Source organism: Mytilus galloprovincialis, chromosome 1 (assembly GCF_965363235.1).
Source record: "Mytilus galloprovincialis chromosome 1, xbMytGall1.hap1.1, whole genome shotgun sequence".
Lineage (NCBI taxonomy): Eukaryota > Metazoa > Mollusca > Bivalvia > Mytilida > Mytilidae > Mytilus > Mytilus galloprovincialis.
The window spans coordinates 111,722,756-111,750,571 of NC_134838.1; the positions used below are offsets into that span (position 1 = coordinate 111,722,756).

At 31.4% G+C, this 27,816-nt stretch overlaps 1 protein-coding gene across 1 annotated transcript; it reads left to right on the top strand.

The window, feature by feature from the left end:
• On the top strand, window positions 1-27,728 carry LOC143051805 (leucine-rich repeat-containing protein 40-like). Its single transcript, XM_076224751.1, has 14 exons — window positions 1-163; window positions 1,249-1,430; window positions 2,071-2,144; window positions 3,690-3,819; window positions 4,241-4,364; window positions 5,871-6,013; window positions 8,813-8,985; window positions 20,297-20,387; window positions 22,243-22,412; window positions 22,674-22,781; window positions 23,177-23,287; window positions 23,910-23,987; window positions 24,883-25,068; window positions 27,225-27,728. Exons 1-14 carry the CDS (start codon window positions 19-21, stop codon window positions 27,328-27,330), a joined length of 1,821 nt encoding a protein of 606 aa, XP_076080866.1. The 5' UTR covers window positions 1-18; the 3' UTR covers window positions 27,331-27,728.
• The last annotated feature ends 88 nt before the right edge of the window (window positions 27,729-27,816 follow it).

The window sequence follows — 27,816 nt, forward strand, 5'->3', positions numbered from 1 at the left end:
GTGACCCAATAGCGAAGAATGGCATCCAGAAAACCGGCAAGAAATCCAAAATTCGGATTTCAGCAAACTCGTGATGATAACCCTAAAACAGTTCACCCAAGTATTTTTAAACAAGCAAGAAAGAGTGGACAATTAAATTTATCTGGAAGATCACTAACAAAAGGTGCGGATAACAAATAAAACTATACAGGACAACTTTATAATTTTTATGACTATCAGTATCACCACGAACTGAAGCACAGGAACTTGTTTCTATCCGTCGTCTGTGTAAATTATGAGTATAGTAATGCCCTTTAATGACAAGCGTCAAACGTCCGTTTTTCGATACGGTTAGCGTCAAATGAGCCTTAGGTTTTTTTTATCGTCATTCGTCAAACCTCATTTTGTAGGACGTAAGATGCAAGATGAACAGTCAAACTCATAGATTGAAAATAAACTGACAACACCATGGCTAAAAATAAAAAGACAAACAGACAAATAAAAGTACAGAAGACACAACATAGAAAACTAAAGACTAAGCAACACGAACCCCACTAAAAACGGGGGTGGGGTGATCTCCGGTGCTTCAGAAGGGTAAGCAGATCCTGCTCCACATGTGGCACCTTTCGTGTTGCTTATGTTATTGCAAACCTGGTAATTAGTCTAATTTCCGTAGGTCACATTTGTGAAAAGGTAAGAGTATTGTAGTTATGACATACATGTAAGGAACATGTCAGATATCATCAGTGAAACAGTTATTCCATAACGGGCAACCAACTCGTGATGGCGTTTGTAAAATTTACGAAGAGATGATTTTAACTTCACCATTTGGAACTCTTGGTTTAATAGCTTCCTTGTGATCAGCAATCCTTTATCAAGGAAATCATGATAGGTAAAACATGCCTTGGAATATCATATCAATTGGGAGATATATACTCCGTATGCAGGCGCTGCTGGAATGTTGCTACATAAATTTTTTGTTTTTTTTTAGTAAGAATGGCCTTTTTCATCAGGCATCAAAAGGTCATTTTCGGCTACCTTTAAATTGTTTAAAATTTTAACATAATACATTAGATATTCTTATGATTTATCTCAAATAATTATCATTACTGTTATTTACTTTTATTTTCTTGAAAGAAATGACCATGATTTGTTTAATATTTATAATGGTACAAAATATTTAATGAATAAATTGTGCAAGTTCAACAGTATGGTAAATATTGCCTACAAGTATTTGATAATAGAATTTAAAGATATTTCTGATTTTAGTTCCAGATGAAGTATGGAGAATTAACATCGATGTACCAGAGGAATCTAAGACTGTATCCCTTGACAACACTGATGACAGATGGTGGGAACAGACCGATTTGACGAAATTGATTCTGGCCTCTAATTGGTTGACAGAGCTTTCGGAGGACATAAAAGAATTATCGGCCTTAAGTGTCCTGGATGTTAGTAAAACAATGTTATGCATTATTAATCTTCCTTAAATAAGTAATAGAGTATCTTCTACATCCATATATATGTGTACATGCCATGAGTTATATTTTATAATTAATTGATCTTTTAAAAGACTTCTTCTGGTAATGTAAATACTACACACCTAGCTATTTTTGACAGAAATTTCAATTTTATGAACATATGCATCCCCAGAACAGTTCTGCCCAGAGCATATTTTGCATATGTCACACATCTTTTTATAGAACAAACCTTTGTGGGTGGGTGGGTAAATAAAAAACTATAGAATTTTATTAATATAGGTTTTACTTTGCCAAAATATAGACTAGTATAGCTCTTTCTATTTTTAAGGTATGATAAATGTTATGGTCGCAGAGCTTTTCTAGTTACATGGCGTCTTTAATTCACAGATGTTATAAAGACTATACATTACAATGTAACAAATTTATATACTTATTATTTATATAGAATTATTTATATACTGAAACATTATTTCATTCATTTTTTGCATATTCAGGAAATTGAAAGAAATATTTGTCAGTACACAGCGTGAACAAGGTGCTCTGGTAAATGTTAATTGTATTTATCTTGTTTTTATAGTGTAACTTTTTTGTATGTCATTTTTATTTGCAGATTCATGATAACAGATTAGAAAGTCTACCACAAGCTATACGTTCATTAAGCAATTTGGTAAAACTTGATGTCAGGTTAGTGCTTGGCGTCTTTAATTGACTGAGTCTCTTAAAATTGATGAACATTTTAATAGTTTTACAGATTGTCAGAAAATTTTTATACTGTAAATAATAATTGAATACTTTTGTTGTATAATTTTACCATTCAGGTTTAATATTTATTATGCGCATATATACATATTGTTTTAGTTGATTATCGTCTCTCATAAATCTGTACAGATTGGCTTATGTATACAAAATATATCTTTTATAAATGTATTGTGTAATTCTATACATAAGGTGAGAATGCGAAGTAAATAAAATATTGAATTAAATTGAATTACTTGTAATAAAAAGAGAATTATGGTCCCCATTTTATTTTATGTTGCTTGCAATTCATAAAGAAAAGGGTAAATCAAATCTATGTTCAGAATAATTTATTATTTATAATTCATAAGAGTTAACAAAGATTATGTTCTTTTAACTTTTAAATATTTATAAGGGTTAATTAAGGTCTTTCCTTTTACTAAAGGGAAAGACCTTACTGTATTTCTTCTGATTATTATTCTTCTTGTTCCGCCAAACTTTGACAAAATTTCCCTCCGTAACCGTAAACCATGTCGCTTTCATGTTCACACTTTGTATCGGTGTCATAAATACCTATCCGGAACTCACCCTGTGAGTCGAAATATTTTGTCGGTTCGGAGTAATCCCTCCGAAACCCCAAAACCTTGTTATCGTTCCAACACCGTAACCGTAATAGGTAGAAAAATAATGAAGGGTGAAATTTGTTCAGGACCAGACCCCGGTTCTTCGTTACATTTGGATCGAAAAGATTCAACGACTCATTGGTAGGGTTATGCCCCTATGAAAATTAACCGGTGTCGGTTGGCCACCAAAACTCAGAAACCGTAAGTCGTAGACACCTAGGATCTTCACCAATCATCATCAATTCATGTATCTTTAAAAAATACCTCAAGGTCAAATTTGTATGTTGACCTTGACCTTTGACCTAACACCTTGTTATGGGATAATCTCAGAAACCATTATACTTACAGAAGTTTTAAATAGTGGAAAATGTTTGGGTCATTACGGCGCAACTTTGTTACATTTTGACCAAAGAGATTTGACCTTTCTTTAAGGGGCATAACCCCTGTTTTAGGTTTCTGAAAAGACAAAATCAGCTTTTACTATTTAACCAAAGGTCCTAGACCCTTGGGGTCTTCAGTAATGGCATTGGGAACTAATGACCTTGACAAAGGTCAAAAGGTCAAAGGTCAAGGTCATGTCCCAGATAGCGAAATTAGTGTTTTTAACCTTATATAAAGGATTTTTAGTGTGTTTTCGAGCTTTTTAAGGTTGACCCGACCTTTTCGATACATTCTACGTCTGTTGGAACATGCATTTTACATTACAAAAGGAAAGACCTCTCAATTGTTCAAGAACAATTGACAGTTTAATTTGATCTATGTTTTTTTTTTAATATTTACATATATCATTTACTGTATACAGTATTCTTTTAGTGTGCATTTTATTCATAAAAATTATATTGGTAACATTCTAAGTAATGTTTGATTTCAGTCGGAATCGTTTTAAAGAATTTCCATCCTGCATAAGTAGATGTCACAGCTTGGTCAGTCTTCACATTGAACACAATGAACTCATGCATATTGGTCCTGAAATTGGTGACCTGAGGAAACTTGAGGAGTTGGTAGGTACATGAAAATAAAGTGGTATATTTGTGCTCAGATTCCAAATGTCTTTTGACAGGTTCAGTCTAAGAGTTGTAGTTTAGTTCCATTTAGTCTTAGAGTTGTCAATGCAGTCTGAGAGTTTAAATTGTGAATAAAAAGGTTAATAAATGTAGTTTTAATGTGATGGTTATCAAATTCTACCTTCTGACATGAATGAGATAAATTCAAAATCATTGAAGTCATTAGAAGACAAACAACATCAAGGCCAAACATAGAAAAAGACAGTTGATCTCAAAATATTATGTTGGAAACTTGATATTGAATTGTACACTTTTCATAAACTTAAATAATCATTCTTTGACCAGTATCTGAGAACAAGTCATACTTTTTCCTGTGCTTAAACAAATATTTTTTTCTGTAATGCAATATCTTTTACAGGATATATCTAATAACCAGTTAACAAATTTGCCACCAGAAATAGGGTACCTTACTAAAGTTAGCAGACTTAATGTTTCTAATAACAAGCTTCAAAGTTTACCACCAGAACTAGGATGCATGGATGGTGAGTTATTATTTTCTATTTATATGCCTATATGTTTAGATACTTGTTCCTTAAAGCAGAGTGTGGTTTGATTTCCAATGAGACAACTATTCACTAGAGACCAAGTGACTTAGAAGTTACCAACTTAAGGTAACCATAAGGACTTAAGCAATGAGCAAACCTGTACAGCATAGCAAGCAATAAAAGGGTAATATGTGAGGCCCTGAGGTGACAAAATGTAAAACAACAACCTTTTCTATACTATTAAACAGAAGACCTCATTTTGTGAGTTGTTTCTCTTCCTTCACAAACTAATTAATCATCATGCCTCTGTGTCCTATAGGTACAATGCATAGTACCATTTGTTATCTATTCTTATGATTTTTCAGTTTGGGTTATTTTGGGAGAAAAACTAAGAAAAAGGCGTCCGGATATTGTTTCCGTCATCAGACCGACTTTTAAGTCATACCCAAGACTTCCGCTTTTAAATTTAAAAGAGGGAGTTCAGGGTTATTTTCGTGCAACGTGTTTTGCCACTTTTTATTTCATGTGCAGCTGTGAAAAAGGTTCGTTATTCACCGTGTTTCTTGATATTAAAAGATCGTGCAAGAAATTTTTAATTGTTCGTTCTGATATCGTAAAATAATAATTTTATTTCGCGTTTTCGTGCAGATACCCCCCTTTACTCTCCTCTTTAAACATAATTTTCATTATTTCTCAGGGACAAAACAATTATTTTCGCATTATTCTGCATGTATACTATGATTAATATAATCCTATAATACATAGAGACCCTCTATATAATATAGCAGTGATCGCCATTAAGAAGAAACTTGGAATTGATGGTTAATAGCAAATACACTTTATTTATATTACAAAATGTATATGTATGTTCATAGTATACAGAAACGCAAAAATCATGGAATTTGACTGAAAGCAAAAAAAAATAAATAAAATAACGGACTTTAAAAAGAAGGGAGAGGGTTTAGAATAATTGCCCTGTCTCCAAGTGCCTATGACTCAGTTTGATACCTTTTCTGAAATTCTCCAGACATACAATCTAATACAAAAATATATCCTACAACAGTTTACATACTTTCAGCCAAGCTCTAAATACCCGTGATTTCGCGGGTGTGTTCTAGTATCTATTTACTCTTGGTGAAATTATGCTCGGAAAGAATAGTCTTTATATAAAGTCATGGATTTCGTGGGTACAGGGGAACCACAAATTTAAATGTTTAAAGAATTACAAATTTCTAAAGGGTTTAGTTTAAACATATTTTATTGTACAAAACAAATGGATTAGACAAAAGTTTTTCAACTTAGTTCGGTCTTCTCCAAGGATTGTATGAAGAGTTTGCCAAAACCACAAAATGAAATATCCATGAATATGATAGTTTTCCCCAATCCATGATAATTGGTACCCACTAAATTACATGAATCCACAGTATGTCAGGAAGTCCATGATTAAGATTGCACGACTATTTGAATAACAATGAAATTCATCGAAACATTTTCTCATTTCAGGATTAAGATTTTTTGATGCTACACACAATCAGATATCTGTGTTGCCTTCAGACTTTGGTAATCTGATGCATCTTGAACAACTGTATTTACGACATAATAAACTGCAGTATTTACCACTACTGTCAAAATGTCAAAATTTGAAGGTAATAGCCACATATGATGATATTTATAACAATGCTTTATTTCTATTTAAACAGATGGATTATCTCCCTTTGAGATGACTATTTACAGTAACATTTTTTTTTTATGCCCCATTTATGGGCATTATGTTTCTGGTCTGTGCTTCCATTCGTCTGTCAGTTCATCTGTCCCGCTTCAGGTTAAAGTTTTTGGTGGAGGTGGTTTTTGATGAAGTTGAAGTCCAATCAACTTGAAACTGAGTTCACATGTTCACTATGATTTGATTTTTCTAATATAAATGCCTCATTAGAGTTTTTACCACATTTTCACTATCCACTGGACATAGAAAATGATAGTACGGATGGGGCATCCCTGTGCTAGGGACACATTCTTGTTTGTTTTGTTTTCAAAAGCACTGGTCTCTTAAAATGAAATCTGTCACAGGGAAAGACGTAAATCATTTTAAAAAGACTGTGCTTTTTAGGTAGCATCACAATTTAAATCAGTAGATATTTTTGTCGAGCCTGCAACTTGTGTTGCAGAAAGCTCGACATAGGGATAGTGATGCTGCGGCTACGGCGGCGGTGTTAGCAAACTTCTAAAAAGCTTTATATTTTAGAAGGTGGAAGACCTGAATGCTTCATACTTTGTAGATAGATGCCTCATGTTACGAAGTTTCCATCAATCACATGTCCAATGTCCTTGACCTCATTTTCATGGTTTAGTGACCACTTGAAAAAAAATGTTCAGATTTTTTGTAATGTTGAATTCTCTCTTATTATAAGTAATAGGATAACTATATTTGTGCATACCTTGCAAGGTTCTCATGCCTGTCAGACAGTTTTCACTTGACCTCAACCTCATTTCATGGATCAGTGAACAAGGTTAAGTTTTTGTGGTCAAGTCCATATCTCAGATACTATTAGCAATAGGGCTAGTATATTTGGTGTATGGAAGGACTGTAAGCTGTACATGTCCAACTGTCAGGTGTTATCTGACCTTGACCTCATTTTCATGGTTCAGTGGTTATTGTTAAGTTTTTGTGTTTTGGTCTGTTTTTCTCATACTTTATGCAATATGTCTACTATATTTGTTGTATGGAATAATTGTAAGGTGTACATGTCTAGCGGGCAGATGTCATCTGACCTTGACCTCATTTTCATGGTTCAGTGGTCAAAGTTAAGTCTTTTCATTTAATACTATATATGCCATAGGTCAACTTTATTTGGTGTATGGAAATATTTTATGTTCTATATGTCAGTCGTGCAGGTTTTATTTGACCATGACCTCATTTTCACGATTCATTGCACAGTGTTAAGTTTTTGTGTTTTGGTCTATTTGGTTACTATAAGTAGTAGGTCAACTATATTTGTTGTATGGAAGCATTGTTAGCTGTACATGTCTGCCTGGCATGGTTCATCTGATCTTGACCTCATTTTCATGGTTCATTGGTCTTTGTTTAGTTATCTTGGTTAATGTTAAGTTTATGTGACAGTTGTTATAAAGCTTTATACTTAGGACTATCAATATAATATCAATGATTAGTAAAGAAGGCGAGACATTTCATCGTGTGCACTCTTGTTTGTTCAATAGTTTGGTTTCTCAACTTTTTAAAAAGGAACCAAAATATATAAATTTAACCAATTTAGAAATTTGTATACACTTGTTGTCAGCATGGTGTATTATGATATGTTTGCTTCACTGAAATTTGTCTCTGATACTTCCAAATGAAGGGTGTAAACTGGTTTATTTCTGTCTTTCTGTTTATACATCTGTCCATTCCATGCATTTGTTTGTCAAATTCCCAGGAACAAATATACAGAGCTTTGTGAAATTTGGTTTGAAGCTTCAAGTCATGTTATACATTTACAAATTAACACTTCCTGTTATACATTTACAAATTAACACTTCCTGTTATACATTTACATCTGTTTGTCAGAAATGTATATGATGGATTGAGATAGTATGAATGTTAATTAATTACATGTATAGTAACATACCATCCCTCTGATGTAACCTTGATTCAGTTTCAGTGATCTTATTTTAGATTTGATGCTCAAACTTTTATACATAAAGTTGAAATAAGGGTACACGAGTTACTCATGATACATCTGTTTTATAAATATTGAATATGCAAATATTATTTTAGATTATAGATAGATAATACTAGTTTTGATTGTTTTAGATTATAGATAGATATTACTAGTTTTGATTGTTATTTTAGATTATAGATAGAATAGATATTACTAGTTTTGATTGTTTTCGGTTATAGATAGATATTACTAGTTTTGATTGTTTTAGATTATAGATAGATATTACTAGTTTTGATTGTTATTTTAGATTATAGATAGATATTACTAGTTTTAATTGTTATTTTAGATTATAGATAGATATTACTAGTTTTGATTGTTTTCGGTTATAGATAGATATTACTAGTTTTGATTGTTTTAGATTATAGATAGATATTACTAGTTTTGATTGTTTTAGATTATAGATAGATATTACTAGTTTTGATTGTTTTAGATTATAGATAGATATTACTAGTTTTGATTGTTATTTTAGATTATAGATAGATATTACTAGTTTTGATTGTTTTAGATTATAGATAGATATTACTAGTTTTGATTGTTTTAGATTATAGATAGATATTACTAGTTTTGATTGTTTTAGATTATAGATAGATATTACTAGTTTTGATTGTTTTAGATTATAGATAGATATTACTAGTTTTGATTATTTTAGATTATAGATAGATATTACTAGTTTTGATTGTTATTTCTATTGATCTTTAATTTTTTTCTACTTGATAACTGATTGTTTAGGAGTTACATCTTGGTAATAACCAGCTGAAAGAATTGACAGCAGAACATTTAAATCACTTGGAAACACTCAGTGTACTGGATATAAGGGACAATAAAGTATCTGTTATACCAGATGAAATAGTTGTGCTGACTGGGCTTCAAAGACTCGACCTGACAAACAACGATCTGACAGGGTATGTCGTAACTTATTATTAAAGTCAGGGGAAATAAATCAGGATTTACTTAATGTGTTATTCTTAAAGGAGGTTTTATTTCAGTGAATATCACAGGGTCTGCTCTGGCTCCCAAAAAGTTGGAGCCAGAAAAAATCGCCAGCTCATATATTTTGTCGCCAGTTTTGAAAACTTGGAGCAAACTTTAGAACCAGCTAGAGTCTTTATTTCTTCTACCAAAATTTAAACTATGATCCATTTAATTTTCTTTGCACTCAGCCTGCACTTTACATCATTTAACATGTAATACTAAGTAAGTTATTGCATTAAGGGTTTATATACATGTTCCAGACTATACGAGTATTTGGACCGTACGCGTACGGTCCGGACCGTATACGTATACTCGTACGGTCCGAACATACGCGTACGGTCGGACCGTATGAGTATATGCGTACGGTCCAGCTGACCATACATGTTTTGGGATCATATGGGTTTAATGTTAACAAACATTTATCAAAATCTTTATTTTTAGTTATACAAATTGTTATTATTACAATTAGATGGATAAAGTGAATAAGCGAACAATTAAAATTAAATATTTGTTTAATTTTATATCCGTGAATCCTATTTTGTTACTCTGGCCCAAGATGACACTTGCTTTCACAATTAAGGAACGTCATATATTTTTAACATTAACATGTTTTGTTCATGCATATTCCTTTGCATATGCATTTTTTTTTAAAGTTCCTAAATATTCTAAAACAATTGTCCTCCCACATTACGTTTACTTCCGATAACTTCAATTTCAATGAGCATACTGGGCTGTAATTAATGAATTACTGACATGCTAAGTACAGGAGATTAATAGATTAAATAAGCCTGATTTTTTACAAATAGTTAACATATTCAGTTTTTATTTCAATAACTATTCAACTTTTTATATTAATTTGAGATATAAGTTATGTTGATCTGTTATATACATTTGTATCTAATAAACTTGACCGTATGCGTATATTGAAAAAGTACGCATACGGTCCAGACCGTACGCGTACGGTCCAAATACTCATACGGTCTGGAACATACATACAATAAAACAACATGTGTACTTTATTTTCTTTTTGTCAGTATTAATATGTAGAAGAATATAAATTAGCTTATGGTCAGTATATGCTACAGAATAGAGAAAATGTCTTTAAATTAAAATATAAAGAATAGAAAAAAAAAATAGTAATTGAATGAAGAAAACAAAATAAGAGGTGTTTATATTTACAGAATAGTGAAAATTATTATTAAAAATAAAGAATACAGAAAAAGATGACAAAAGTCATCCTACCCATACTGTTATTAATTAAGACCCTCTTTAACTTCCAATAACTCAAAAGACCTAAACATTTAAATTCTAAAGCTAGAATTATGTAGACATATCTTAGACATGTTTAAGGTAGGTATCTTAATCATAGGAAAAAATAAAATTGAGTTATCTTACTTTATTCGGGTGTGCTCCTTCTTTGGAGGATTAAACATAGTACGTAGAAGAAGAAAATATTATTAACAATGGCGGTCGATTTTGTCATTTTCGTATCATAACTGAGGGCAGTCAAAGACAAATTTCGTCTGAATTTGCTATTTTTTAACAGAAAACAAGTAAAACGATTGTTTATTAACAAGTTGATTATGATTTTCGCCTTCCTGTCAGTTATGCTTTCTTCATGCAACTATGGTAAACATTGCAAATTGTGTTATCGTATGAACATTTCTTCAAATGGAATAAACAAAATGCAGACTGACCAATTCTAATTGAATTAATTAATGTTGATGATCATTAATAACCCATTCGATAAATGGATTACCTGTAACAACAGATTATGACACCTGTTGTAACCGTTGATTAGCTTGGGGTAGTCATCAACTTGTCGCCAAGTAAAATTTTGTACAATTTTCTTTTTAACTTTACCAATTAAAATGAAGATCCATATTGTCAAGAAATAAAAAAAATTATATAGGGAAATGTTGGCACCAGAAATATCGCCATCAGCCGTATTTTGTCGCCAGATTTTAATAAAAAATCGCAAATTGCGACATTGGCGAAGCACAGCCGGTCCCTGTATCAATGCTTATAAAGAATGAATACTTTAGTGCAATAGTTTTTGACCTAATAAATTTTGTGTGACAATAATTTGCTCAATAAGGGTCAGAAGATACACAAAACTTACAAGTCAAATAAAAGCTGACAACACCAAAGGCAATGCAAAAAAAATTAAAACAATGAAAAGAAAAACAAGTCCTGAAAACAAAAGATTAAGCCATAGGAACCCTGACAAAAACCAGGTGTGAACTCAGGTGCACCTGCTCTACTTTTGCCAAGTTGTACTTAAAGGGAAATTCCGCGATTTTTTACTTATCATCTAATTATGTTCATCTTAACATAAAAAACACATTTGCAAAGTTTTTAATTTATATTCCTTCTAATAACGGAGAAAATCAAGTATTTGTAACTTTTTTGGTTGAATTCTCGAGTGGGTCGTGACGTATTAGCCCGATTTATTGAATTCTGGGAAAAAATAAAATCTGTTTAACTCTTATAGCTTATCGACAATATACGTAATTAAAAGCGCACAGCTGACGAATGGTCGAAGTTATGAACCACAATATAAGAATGAACGAAAATGAATATGCATATACCGTTTTGTATTGATTGAATTAAACTCCTATAAAATTATCTCTAGTAAATGTTTTTGAATAAATTTAATTAATTATTGTTGAGATTTTTTTCATAAAATATTTATTGAACATTTTTACTGATATTGAACTGAAAATATTTCAGTTCTATTTACTGTTATTGTTTTGATAATCATTTCAATGCAACTAATGTGTGAGCAGAGTGTGTATATTATTTTGTAAAGGTCACTGTATATTTCTCGGCTTGAGGTCAATTCGTTTACCTTGTAGCTATTTAGCCGCAGGTGTGAGTTCAAGCGTACACAGGTATAAATGTTGTTATTTGGAAAGGATAAACAGAAAGGATTAGAAAGAGTATGCTGTCACGATGTTAATACACTAAGATTTAATACACGATGAGAATAAAGATACAATAATTAAATTGTGTAAATTAATTGAAAATAAAATTCAGATTCGTAATTCCGAAAGTGTATAAAAATAAAAGGAAACAATTTTTGATTACTTTCTTAGCGGCAATTGGCGTAAAGATTCAAATATGAAGCAAAAAATAGTAGTTTTAATCTTTTATAAAAACTAAATGCAATATTACCCAATTTGATATACCATTGTACATCTGTTTGATATCATTGACTTTACCGGAATTTCTTAACTTGTATTCAAATCTGGCTGTGTTTAAATGCTAATAAAACTATTGCAATTTTAAAGTTTTTAATTGACAAAAAAATACAACATACAACATGCATGATTTTTTTTTAGTTTCTTTTTAACATTTTATTCTTACATAATTAAATTCATTTGACAATCATTTACACGAACTTTCTGTGAAAAGAATATCAATTATCTAAGCTAAGGCATTATTTCTTTTGAGGATTTTTGAGGATTTTTTTAAAAATTCTATGATAATATTTGTGCAATGTTGAACATGATAGCCGTCATTAATCCAAATAAGTAATACAGTAGTTGTAATAAAAGTTATATTTTAGTCATGCATAACTGATATTGACGAATTTATAATAGTTCGTCCATACATCGTTGTTCTTGAAACAATCATTATTAGTATACATGTAAGTTTCCTGACGTATAAGAGCCATTGAGGATGAGCTCCAGAGAAATCAGACTAGTGGCGTTTCGTTCGTTTGTTTGTTGGGAAAGGAGAGGAAATGCAACCGCTTGTACAGATAAATGACAGAATTACCATACAAGCATTTATAGTCAACACAATCAGAAAGAGTTCCCATCGTTAGATGGGGAATATGAAGGCTTCCAAGAATGAACAAGTGACATGTCTAACTCTGAACAGTTAGAAAACAGACTATCGACATCGACCGCTTGTTCTTAATATTTGAAACTGTATGCATATATATACGTATACGTTTATGATATATATAGTGATGAGTTCTTGCGTCTGACAAAAACTAAATTCCTTCATGGTTATATCTTGCCATACGTTTATATTGGTTTGTAAGGTGATTACTCACAATCGTTATTTGAAAATCCTGTTTGTGAGATGTAGATTCATTTCAATACAGAAATTTCGTCTATATATTTCACAAGTGTATAACACGGAGAAGCTCTGAAGGTCCATTACTCCCATTTTGTTTGGGTGTGAACCATCGATGTTTACAGCAATATCACAGAATAAGATGATGATGGTAGAAAGAACTATGGGCATCATGTGGCAAATATTACATGCATATCGGACAATGAGTTGTCAATCTGTATGAAAAGATTTCCAATACAACCATATTATTGAGAAGGAATGTTTACATGCTATACTCTCGTACTAGTATTACAGGGTTCTTGTGGCGTTCACCTTAGACACACATCTTTTTAACGATGTTTAAAAAAAAGACAGAACCAATTTAATGTCATATTTCCCTATTTTTTAAATATAACTAAAAGTCTTTTATCTGACAAGAATACCCCTATTTAGCGAACAAGTAATTTATTCTTTTTTCTGTTATTGAATACCAAGAAAGAAAATAAATCCTGAAATTAATTTGAAACTTTGATACTCAAAAGTTTCCCAGCAAAATATTCACATTCCCTGGGGATAATTAGTGTTCGTCCAGTGGCATATATAACAATTGTGATGACGAATTACTTCCTTTGTTCGAGAACAATCTTATTGAAATATAAATCTGTGATTTTACTAGGTCCACAGCTTCAATGAACCAAAGCAAAAGTTATACATCGACCTGTATTTAAATCAAATTGGTTCTCTTCTTCTTCTGGTATACAATAGTCTATCGACATTCGATGATTACATACTGTTGGCATACGTGGACTAGTCTATTTACAACACTTTTACCCCTATTTATTCAAAATATATGTTTTTTTCTTATGTTCAATGTATACATGTATATATTTTAAATTGCGCTATAGTTCCGTAACTTTCTATCCAGTCGTATAAACGAATCGTCGGCAAGTGCGTACATTTTTTTAAATCAATATTTCTGGTCTGTTCCAATCTGTCCTTCACTATTGACAATGACTATATATTACATTTTCCCAAATTCACCCTTGGAAAAAATATTTAAATAGATTTTAATTTCATCAAATCTTATTTTTTGGGTATTATTTATATGTTTATGAATTATATTCTTTACACCAGAAATGTTATTTATAAACAAGCGTATGAGTTTAGTAATGACAAGTAAGACAGAGTTGTATATTATTCATCTGATAGTTCAAAATGGAAAGTTATAAGTTATAAGTTATCAGCCGTGTACACTGATCAATACCTGCAGAAGTGAAACGATGCATGAACTTGCAAGCCTGACAGGAAATGGCTTGAATACCTGGACGTGTCACCTCACACCCCTCACAATACCTTTGGAAGTAATACCTTTAGCCATGCTGGTGATCAGATGAGGGAAGATCAAAATATATTTGTTTATTACTTTAAAGAATTATGAACAAATAAGTTTTTCGAAAACAATTTTCACGGAACACTTATTTATGATTTCAACTTTGACTTTTCACCTAATTCCAATATCAACAGTTTAAAAACAACAGACCATGGTAATTTAAAAAAAGTAAGAATATTTTTCGTATCAAGTTAGTTAGTCGGATAAAACAACCGTACGATTGACAAGATATCGACACGCAATTACGACTACATCGGTTACTGTAGTTTTGTTTCTTGCAGGGAATTGATACTCTAAATTTAAAATCGATGGTGATCGCTTATCTAGCGGAATAAAACTTTAATATCTATGAATTTGAGCATTTTTATACAGAATGAACATAATATCAATTTTTGATTTTTTTGCGAAGTTTCCCTTTAAGTTTTTCTTCCAGTTAACATTACATACAGTCTGCAGTTAAAGTTTATAAAATATTTATTAGATTCATAAACTATCCTTGATTTTTACCAAACTTGGAAGCTTCTTTCAATCAAAAGACAGCATCCAGAGGGAAATTTTTATTGATGTTTTTCCTCATTTTTGTTGAGTCTGTGATTAACAGCAAAAGTAGGCAAGTATATAAAAAAGAAGATGTGGTATGATTGCCAATGAGACAACTATCCACAAAGACCAAAATGACACAGACATCAATAACTATAGGTCACCGTACGGCCTTCAACAATGAGCAAAGCCCATACCTCATAGTCAGCTATAAAAGGCCCCGATAAGACAATGTAAAACAATTCAAACGAGAAAACTAACGGCCTTATTTATATAAAAAAATGAACGAAAAACAAATATGTAACACATAAACAAAGACACTGAGTTCCGCGGAACCCTTACAAATTTTCTATATATAAGCTTTTATCTATGTCCTTCTTGTACATCTAGTTTTTTTAAATGCTATATTATTTTGCACGACTATATCAGTTATGTTAAAGGCAAACTTCGCAAAAAAATCAAAAATTGATATTATGTTCATTCTGTATAAAAATGCTCAAATTCATAGATATTAAAGTTTTATTCCGCTAGATAAGCGATCACCATCGATTTTAAATTTAGAGTATCAATTCTCTGCGATCCGCCATTTTGTCTTCTTTCCCGATTAATAAAAACGATATGTCTATAAACCACAAAGAAACAAAACTACAGTAACCGATGTAGTCGTAATTGCGTGTCGATATCTTGTCAATCGTACGGTTGTTTTATCCGACTAACTAACTTGATACGAAAAATATTCTTACTTTTTTTAAATTACCATGGTCTGTTGTTTTTAAACTGTTGATATTGGAATTAGGTGAAAAGTCAAAGTTGAAATCATAAATAAGTGTTCTGTGAAAATTGTTTTCGAAAAACTTATTTGTTCATAATTCTTTAAAAGTAATAAACAAATATATTTTGATCTTCCCTCATCTGATCACCAGCATGGCTAAAGGTATTACTTCCAAAGGTATTGTGAGGGGTGTGAGGTGACACGTCCAGGTATTCAAGCCATTTCCTGTCAGGCTTGCAAGTTCATGCATCGTTTCACTTCTGCAGGTATTGATCAGTGTACACGGCTGATAACTTATAACTTATAACTTTCCATTTTGAACTATCAGATGAATAATATACAACTCTGTCTTACTTGTCATTACTAAACTCATACGCTTGTTTATAAATAACATTTCTGGTGTAAAGAATATAATTCATAAACATATAAATAATACCCAAAAAATAAGATTTGATGAAATTAAAATCTATTTAAATATTTTTTCCAAGGGTGAATTTGGGAAAATGTAATATATAGTCATTGTCAACAGTGAAGGACAGATTGGAACAGACCAGAAATATTGATTTAAAAAAATGTACGCACTTGCCGACGATTCGTTTATACGACTGGATAGAAAGTTACGGAACTATAGCGCAATTTAAAATATATACATGTATACATTGAACATAAGAAAAAAACATATATTTTGAATAAATAGGGGTAAAAGTGTTGTAAATAGACTAGTCCACGTATGCCAACAGTATGTAATCATCAAATGTCGATAGACTATTGTATACCAGAAGAAGAAGAGAACCAATTTGATTTAAATACAGGTCGATGTATAACTTTTGCTTTGGTTCATTGAAGCTGTGGACCTAGTAAAATCACAGATTTATATTTCAATAAGATTGTTCTCGAACAAAGGAAGTAATTCGTCATCACAATTGTTATATGTGCCACTGGACGAACACTAATTATCCCCAGGGAATGTGAATATTTTGCTAGGAAACTTTTGAGTATCAAAGTTTCAAATTAATTTCGGGATTTATTTTCTTTCTTGGTATTCGATAACAGAAAAAAGAATAAATTACTTGTTCGCTAAATAGGGGTATTCTTGTCAGATAAAAGACTTTTAGTTATATTTAAAAAATAGGGAAATATGACATTAAATTGGTTCTGTCTTTTTTTTAAACATCGTTAAAAAGATGTGTGTCTAAGGTGAACGCCACAAGAACCCTGTAATACTAGTACGAGAGTATAGCATGTAAACATTCCTTCTCAATAATATGGTTGTATTGGAAATCTTTTCATACAGATTGACAACTCATTGTCCGATATGCATGTAATATTTGCCACATGACGCCCATAGTTCTTTCTACCATCATCATCTTATTCTGTGATATTGCTGTAAACATCGATGGTTCACACCCAAACAAAATGGGAGTAATGGACCTTCAGAGCTTCTCCGTGTTATACACTTGTGAAATATATAGACGAAATTTCTGTATTGAAATGAATCTACATCTCACAAACAGGATTTTCAAATAACGATTGTGAGTAATCACCTTACAAACCAATATAAACGTATGGCAAGATATAACCATGAAGGAATTTAGTTTTTGTCAGACGCAAGAACTCATCACTATATATATCATAAACGTATATGTATATATATGCATACAGTTTCAAATATTAAGAACAAGCGGTCGATGTCGATAGTCTGTTTTCTAACTGTTCAGAGTTAGACATGTCACTTGTTCATTCTTGGAAGCCTTCATATTCCCCGTCTAACGATGGGAACTCTTTCTGATTGTGTTGACTATAAATGCTTGTATGGTAATTCTGTCGTTTATCTGTACAAGCGGTTGCATTTCCTCTCCTTTCCCAACAAACAAACGAACGAAACGCCACTAGTCTGATTTCTCTGGAGCTCATCCTCAATGGCTCTTATACGTCAGGAAACTTACATGTATACTAATAATGATTGTTTCAAGAACAACGATGTATGGACGAACTATTATGAATTCGTCAATATCAGTTATGCATGACTAAAATATAACTTTTATTACAACTACTGTATTACTTATTTGGATTAATGACGGCTATCATGTTCAACATTGCACAAATATTATCATAGAATTTTAAAAAAAATCCTCAAAAATCCTCAAAAGAAATAATGCCTTAGCTTAGATAATTGATATTCTTTTCACAGAAAGTTCGTGTAAATGATTGTCAAATGAATTTAATTATGTAAGAATAAAATGTTAAAAAGAAACTAAAAAAAAATCATGCATGTTGTATGTTGTATTTTTTTGTCAATTAAAAACTTTAAAATTGCAATAGTTTTATTAGCATTTAAACACAGCCAGATTTGAATACAAGTTAAGAAATTCCGGTAAAGTCAATGATATCAAACAGATGTACAATGGTATATCAAATTGGGTAATATTGCATTTAGTTTTTATAAAAGATTAAAACTACTATTTTTTGCTTCATATTTGAATCTTTACGCCAATTGCCGCTAAGAAAGTAATCAAAAATTGTTTCCTTTTATTTTTATACACTTTCGGAATTACGAATCTGAATTTTATTTTCAATTAATTTACACAATTTAATTCATTGTATCTTTATTCTCATCGTGTATTAAATCTTAGTGTATTAACATCGTGACAGCATACTCTTTCTAATCCTTTCTGTTTATCCTTTCCAAATAACAACATTTATACCTGTGTACGCTTGAACTCACACCTGCGGCTAAATAGCTACAAGGTAAACGAATTGACCTCAAGCAGAGAAATATACAGTGACCTTTACAAAATAATATACACACTCTGCTCACACATTAGTTGCATTGAAATGATTATCAAAACAATAACGGTAAATAGAACTGAAATATTTTCAGTTCAATATCAGTAAAAATGTTCAATAAATATTTTATGAAAAAAATCTCAACAATAATTAATTAAATTTATTCAAAAACATTTACTAGAGATAATTTTATAGGAGTTTAATTCAATCAATACAAAACGGTATATGCATATTCATTTTCGTTCATTCTTATATTGTGGTTAATAACTTCGACCATTCGTCAGCTGTGCGCTTTTAATTACGTATATTGTCGATAAGCTATAAGAGTTAAACAGATTTTATTTTTTCCCAGAATTCAATAAATCGGGCTAATACGTCACGACCCACTCGAGAATTCAACCAAAAAAGTTACAAATACTTGATTTTCTCCGTTATTAGAAGGAATATAAATTTAAAACTTTGCAAATGTGTTTTTTATGTTAAGATGAACATAATTAAATGATAAGTAAAAAATCACGGAATTTCCCTTTAAGTCCCTTTACAAGTAAAATACGGAAAAAGTGGATTTTTTTTTTTTAAATATACTTCTGAATAATATCTTATGATCAGAAACAAGCTTTTGTCCAAGTTTGGTAGAAATCCAGGATAGTTTAAGAACATTATTAAAATTTTAAAAACTTAAACCACAGAAGGAATGTTTTGTTTCTGGCAAAAAAACGAAGTCCATTTATAAGTAAAATACAGAAAAGTGGAAATTTATTTTTACAAAATTTTCTTCTTGATACTATCTTATGATCATAAACAAGCTTCTGTCCAAGTTTGGTACAAATCAAGAATAGTTTATGAAAGTTATTAAAATTTAAAAAACTTTAACCACAGAGTGAATGTAATGTTTCCTCGCAGAAAAACTAAGTCCATTTACAAGTAAAATACGGAAAAAATGGAATTTTATTTTTGCAAAATTTACTTCTGGATACTTTCTTATGATCATAAACAAGCTTCTGTCCAAGTTTGGTAGAAATCCAGTATAGTTAGAGAAAGTTATTAAAATTTCAAAAACTTTAACCACAGAGTGAATATTTGTGGACACCGCCGCCAACGACAGAATGTAGGATCGCTTAGTCTCACTTTTTCGACGAAGGCACGACAAAAATGATTATGGTTTTCTCAAATCAATTCATTTTCATGTAATATTATTTTCCTGTAAAGCAGCATTGAATGATGGTCTGTTATACATTAATGTTATTTAAAGCAGTGCCATTTGTGTAGAATTACAGTTGACAAAATTAAAAAACCATAACTCTTTCAAAATAAAGTGCTTTTTGTATGTTTCAGTTATTTTCTTAAAAATTCTTGAAATCATTAAAGCTAGTTTGTTGGACTAGTAGATTAAAAAATATGAATAGATCAATAATTTATAATTTAATATTAAAAAAAAACATAGCTTTGTGACCAAAAAAAAATCTTGTAACATTATTTTTTTGGCAACAATCAAGTAAATGATTTTTTTGTATGCATGGAATGTTTATATAGACAGCTGTTATCTTCAATTAAAAACACTGTATTTAAGCATTATTGAAAAAGGGAATTAGAGAATATAGATATCTTAGTCCTATGTATAGATTGAGTAATGTATAGTAGTCGAAATGCAATGTTATATTATAAAAAAAATTTTGGTTTTCAGGTTGCCTTATGCTATGGGAACAATGACTGCACTGAAGGCTGTAGTTTTGGATGGAAATCCTATGAAATCAATCAGAAGGGACATAATAATGGTAATTTTTAACTTGTGTTTGTGCTCCAATATTCAGTGTTGTTACTTGTCTAAATAAAAAACAAATTTATGGTATCATGTTACAAAATAATTTTAATAAATATGAAAAGAAGATGTGATATGATTGCCAATAAAAAAAAACTCCACAATAGACCAAATGACACAGAAATTAATAACTATATATGTCACTGTACAGCCTTCAACAATGAGCAAAGCCCATACCACATATAGTAAGCTATAAAAAGCCAGATATGACAAATGTAAAACAATTCAAACAAGAAAACTAACAGCCTAATATATGTACAAAATAATGAATGAAAAACAAAAATATAACACAGGAACAAATGACAACCACTGATTTAAAGGCTCCAGACTTGGGACAGACACATACAGAATTTAAAGGAATGGCTTTCTCTGTTTGTCCGTGTGACTTATAAGCACAAGTCTTAAAAGATAAAAAGATGTTTATAAAATTTTACACAGTTGGAAACTCTGCCTGAGAATGTGTTTAAAAAAATATGATGCTGGTCCTATGTGTTCAAGGGGAGATAATAAGGGTCCCGCCAAAGGCGGTCCCCTATAGTGATCAGTCTGTCCGTCCGTCCGTAACACTTTGTGTCCGCTCCATATCTAGAGAACCATTATGATTTCATACTTTATACTTTACATGTTTATTAACCACCACCAGAGGGCGTGTCATGATGTATGTACAACTTCCTAGGTCAAAGGTCAAGGTCAAAAAACTTTGGTTTCAGTTGACAACCCTGTGTCCTGTGGTGAAGATCGTGTCCGCTCTATATCTTGAGAACCGTTATGATTTCAAAGTTTATACTTGACATGTATATGAACCAACACCAGAGGGTGTGCCATAATTTATGAACGACTGCCTAGGGCATAGTTCAAGGTCAAAAACTTTGGTTTCAGTTGACAACCCCATGTCCTATGGTAAAGATTGTGTCCGCTCTATATCTTGAGAACCGTTATCATTTCAAAGTTTATACTTGACATGTATATAAACCAACACCAAAGGGTGTGTCATAATTTATGTGCAACTTCCTAGGTCAAAGGTCAAGGTCAAAAACTTTGGTTTCAGTTGACAACCCCATGTCCTATGGTAAAGATCGTGTCCGCTCTATATCTTGAGAACCTTTATCATTTCAAAGTTTATACTTGACATGTTTATAAACCAACACCAAAGGGTGTGTCATAATTTATTTACAACTTCATAGGTCAAAGGTCAAGGTCAAAAACTTTGATTTCAGTTGACAAACCCATGTCCTATGGTAAAGATACAATTTTTTAATGCACATTATTCACAGCGGGGCCCACAGAGATGGCTCCCATCTCAATGATATCTAGTTCAACTTACATTTCACTCAATGTTGCAATAAGTGGTATTAGTTTCTGATAAGTGCAGCTTTTCCTAAACACTTAAACATGCTGTATCAATAGATTTTGAACCAGTTATAGAACACCAGCTGAGGATGTACATAAAGGAATATAATCTCAGTCCTTCATATTAAGGGTAGATAATCAAACTTACTTTATTGCCATGTCTGGTAAAAGTCCTGAACTGCTATTTGGATATCAATGAAAATTTACACAGTTATAGAACTCTACCTGAGATTGTGGATTGTGCATATGATATATTCTGGTCTTACATGTTCAAGAAGTGATAAACAAACTTTTAGGATTGGGCGTTTGGTGCAGTCACTGAAAGTTCTACTTTTATTTGTTACATTAGTTATGTCATTTCTGATTTTTTTTTTTTTTTTTTTTTTGTTAAATTTGAAACATATCCTAAGATTGTTCTCCCATATTAAAACAATTTGATTTTTGAAATTTCATTGTAAAAGAGAGGGACAACAGAAATAAAGAAATATTTGATGAGCAGAATGGAAAACACAGACATACCTGTCAGTAATAAAGGTGTCCACAGTGGCCAGGGAGAATCAGGAATCATTGGTGGTACTGGAGAGGGAGTCAATGCACATGATATTTGTCAGTCAAAGACTTTAGACTACAGGTGACAAGACAATAGAAGACCAGACTTTAATCTAAATCTGTCTTGAATTTATAATTTTAATATTCCCCTGCTATATTTTTGACACAAAATAGCTCAAATTGTATATGTATTACATGTTTAATAGTTTTAGCTGTAATATATTCAAACCAGAAATTATCAAATGTCTTATACTTAGTGGAATAAAGGGATGTTTTGATTTTGGACAGTAAAATTTGTCTTGTTATCTTAATGATGAAACTTTGAAAATATTTATTTTTGTAGTAACAAGAAGACATCAGATGTATCAGATGATGTATGGACTGTAGCTCAGAAAGGGGAGATAACTTCTGTCAACCTCAGTAAAAATGCATTCACAGATATTCCTCCAGGGTAAGTTTTGTAATTTTTCTATACAATACCAGGTGCACTATTGAAATGGTAGAACATGATAGACTTGTGACCTCTGATGAGTCAACTAGTTATGTCAGGTCCCTCTGACTAGTCAAGGTTAGACTGTATTGTGTAGACTGTCCAGACATTACCCCAAAAAATGATATTTAAACCACATTAACCTCTTTTGATAAGACATCTTTTAGTTTATACCTGATTAAAAATGACATGATCTCAAAATGAGATTTTAGTAGTTTAATTATTACATTTGTATTTAGATATTGCAACCTGTGAAATATTTTGATGCCTGAACTCTTATAACTTTGGATTATCATTGCTGCCATAAAACACTTAGTATTTCCTCGGTACGTTATTATTATTCTGTTTTATTGTAGGATGATATGTTTGTCTGAATGGCTGAAAGAATTAAATATGGGAATGAATAGAATAACAGTGTTAAACCCAGATATAGGATTGTATATAAAACTGACTATGTTAGACTTGAGGTGAGAAAAAAATACATTCTTTAGATAAAGATACTTAATTCCACTGGTACAAATATTGTAATGTCATATTAAGAAAAAAAGTATTCTTGAGTGGAATTTATTCATTCAACAAAAAGTTGAGTCTCTTTGAACAACTATGTACACATTACAATCTGATATTTTCAGCTGTGATTGGTATGTACTCATTGATTTCGTTTGGATGTTTTTAGTTAGTACAGATTTTTCTACTGCCTATGATTTTTGTATCATTGTCTTTTTTGTGCATCATATAATTACTTAGCAGGTATAGTGAATAATCTAAGTAATTACTTATATGATATTAAATTTAAACCAATAGCTCAACACACCAGAAAGTAACCTGTCAATCTATCATTTGGAATTAGCTTGGAATTGAACTATCACAATAGAAAAGAGCTGACTGCTGATTGGTCACCTCTCTAACAAGGCAAAATCCTGGATAAGTTATGAGTTTTTAGTATGTTAGGACATCCGCCCTCGCTAATAGGAGAGATCAATAACGTTAAGTTACTGAATTACAAATTGTACTAAGGTAAACTGGAGAGTATTAAGAAGAAGTGAATGATGAAAGTTTTTGATAAAATGTTGTACAATTTATTTATAGGAATAATCAGTTGACCAGTTTGCCAAATGAAATGTATTCATTATTTCAACTGAGAGAACTGTACATATCGTATAACAGGTCAGTATACTTGCTAATGAATGGTAACTATCTTATAAGTTCACTTCTCTTATTCTTAACCAATCTATACCTTCCACAAACAGTTTATTGTATAAATAATTATTTATAAACATGTTGGTTAGCTAAATCTCATATCTTCATTAGTCAAGTTCAATTTTGTTTTGCTTTCCTTAATTCCCTATTGTGACAAGAGAAAGTGTGACCTTACCTGATGAATTCTCATAGAAATAACATGATCATTAAGAATTGATAAAGAAAGATAAAGTTTTCTAACATATCATCCCTTCCTCTTTTCTTCAATTGGGAAATCACTGAATGAAAAACCAAACTTTGAGTTATAATGAGAGAATCCAATGTCTCTAGTGAACCAAACTTTGAGTTATAATGAGAGAATCCAATGTCTCTAGTGAACCAAACTTTGAGTTATAATGAGAGAATCCAATGTCTCTAGTGAACCAAACTTTGAGTTATAATGAGAGAATCCAATGTCTCTAGTGAACCAAACTTTGAGTTATAATGAGAGAATCCAATGTCTCTAGTGAACCAAACTTTGAGTTATAATGAGAGAATCCAATGTCTCTAGTGAACCAAACTTTGAGTTATAATGAGAGAATCCAATGTCTCTAGTGAAGCAGGAAATGCTTGTTCTTGCAGAACACCTGAGTTTATGTATGGTTTTGTTTTAAAGGGGTTGGTTTTATATTTGATTACTGGTACATTTTCAGTGTTGTATTTCCTGCTATATTATTTTATCAATGTATGTATGGCTTCTACTGGTTAGATAAAAATATTGGAAGTAATATAGCATGATAAAGCATGCAAGTTATTGTATAATAATTGATTTATGGATGAATTTTCATTGTAGATTCTAGAATCTTACAACTGTTTGTTTCAGATTTACTTCTATGCCTAGTGTTGTTTATCAACTTAAGAAGTTAGAGAATCTCTTTGCTGATACTAATAAAATAACCCAGATAGATGCTGATGGATTTAAAGGTCTTCCCATGTTGGCCACACTAGATCTGCAGAATAACAATATAGACCAAGTGCCTCCAGAGTTAGGAAATTGTACACAGATTATGTAAGTCTGGAAATTAATCTCAATTAGGACATTTTGGGGCTTTTTATGCCCTTTGATTTTATTGTCTCGCCTAGACGGAGTATAGACATAGGTATGATGTTTCCAGCATCGACGTCAACGGCATCAACAATGTATTAGTTTGTAATTAGGTCTAGTTTATGGTGAACCACAAGTGGTAGGTCAATCATATTTGGTATGCAGTTGTAAAAGCATCGTCACATCTCATTTCCGTGGAGATTATTTGACCCTGCCCCCTCAGTCATGGTCTATTGACTTTGAAACATTTGCTTATATACATGCATTAGTTTGTGATTAGGTCAGTTTATGGGGAACCACAAGTGGTAGGTCAATGATATTTGGTATGCAGTTGTATATGCATTGGCATATCTCATTTCCATGGAGATAATATGGCTCTGCCCCCTTAGTCAGTGTCTGTTGACTTTAATTTTTTTTCTAAGTTATCATGTATTAGTTTGTGATCAGTTCAGTTCAAGGGGAACCATTAGTGGTAGGCCAATGTGAATTGGTATTCAGTTGTTTAAGCATTGGCATATCTCATTTCCATAGAGAATATTTGGCCTTGCACCTCAGTCACAGTCAAATGACTTTGAAACTTATCTTAGTTTACACGTATTAGTTTGTGATTAGATCAGTTTAAGATGAACTGCTTATGTAATGTCAATGTTATTTGGTATGCAAATTTAGTGTCATTTGCAAGTATCATTTCCATGGAGATTATATAGCCCCTACCCCATCTTTTATGGTTCATTGACTTGTGAAAATTTTACATAGTTTACAAGTTAATGTTTGTATTTAGGTTTGGGAAGGACTTATAATAAGTCTATGGTATTTGGTATGCAGTTGTATTAATATTGGCACATCTCATTTACATGGAGATTGTTTAGCCATGTAACTCAGTCATGGTTCATTGACTTTGAATATTTGCATCACTTAATTGTGTAAGATGTTAAAGTATTGCTATTTTGATTTCAACATTTGCATAATCAAAATTACAAAAAGGCGAGACTTATCTCTGTGATAACAGTTTATTAACAATATGAAACTGTTTTCTATCATTATTGAGATATAATAAGATATTTTAACTTTCTGAATAAAGACTTTATGTAAATGTATATGTTTGGTTTAATTAGCTGTTTTACTTTGTTTTGACATTATCAAAGTCAATAAGGAAACTTTTTGAAGTTTGTAGCAAAATAAACATAACAGCACAAGAGTTGCCCAAAATAATTTTGTTTCTTGGGGTATATACCGTTTAAAGTAATGTTTAAAGTAATGTATATATAAACATGCATTCTGAGAGTAGTGCTTTGCAATACATAGTACCCTATGGTTAAAAAATTCACTGAACTGGAACAAATCGGAATCGGTCTGAAAAATCTGACTGGCAATAACTGGGATGATAACCATTTCAAGGACCATAACTCTGCTAAAAAAAATCATCTTAGCAGAACAAAATTCAAATTTGATCTGTTACTTTTCATGGTTAAACTACTTACTAAATATCAAATCACTACTAGCAAGAAGAAAAAAGAAAGTGCAGAAAATTGCTTATTTGCCTGAATTACAAAGTCATAGGACCATAACTCTGCAAATCAATCATCAGACCAGAACAAAATTCAGACTTGGATGTAACTTGTTATGGTAAAACTGTTTACCAAATGTCAAATCAATATCCTGAAGCATGATCATACTACATCTTTTTATTTCTATAAAGTATACACCTGTCAAGAAGCTGAATACTGATTAAAAAAATTAAGATAGTTAATGAAGTTCATCTGTCAAAGATTTAGAATCATCCTCCACCCATTTGATATAGACAAAAGAAAACAACCCTTTACTCGCACACACACACAAAATCAAAGGAAATTAGGAATTGTGTTATGCAACTTGCACTATAAATGACTGGATGTTGCAAAACGCTATTGTTACTGATGTTGCAAGACACTATTGTTACTTTAATACTAGTTTATTCCAGTCTGAAATTTGGATTTTTTTGGGCTATCATCACCCTTTCACACGAAAATTTTCACACGAAAATTACACAAGTTATAATCAAATTAATACCTGTTAGTATTGTATTATATAAAAAGTATTTTTTGTATGAATGTACATGTTATGATTTTTTTTACTTTCAGGTCATTACAGTTAAATGGGAATGCATTTAGAAACCCTCGACCTGCTATTTTAGCTAAAGGAACATTGGCATTGCTGGAATATTTACGTAGTCGCATTGTATCATAGCAGTGAAATTTTAGATAAGGGTACAGACTTTGCTTGGTGTAATAAAAGTGCTATTTAAGACGTACAAATGGAGATACCATAAGTACATCGAAATTTAATATGACAAAGTTAGCAACAACTATTGTTTACTTTTGATTGTTTCTTCAAAAGTTTAGCATATTAATAAGTGTTTTCTCTTCTATGAAGATTTGGTAAACACACAAAGCAATAGAATCGATTATTTAAATGCATGCCTATTTTGTGTGGTGCAATATGGTCGACTATATATATTTTTTTGCTATATTTTTATACACTTTTCTGTGATTAGATTCTATGCATTAAATTATAACTTTTTTTATTTTTGAGATATTTCTGTTTGATCTTGGAGGCAATACTACAATAAAAAATATTACTATTAATATATGTACATGAACTATTGGTCACTGGACAATTCTAGACTTTTTACATGAACTTGAAATTATGTAAACATAATTGTGTTCTTTTATT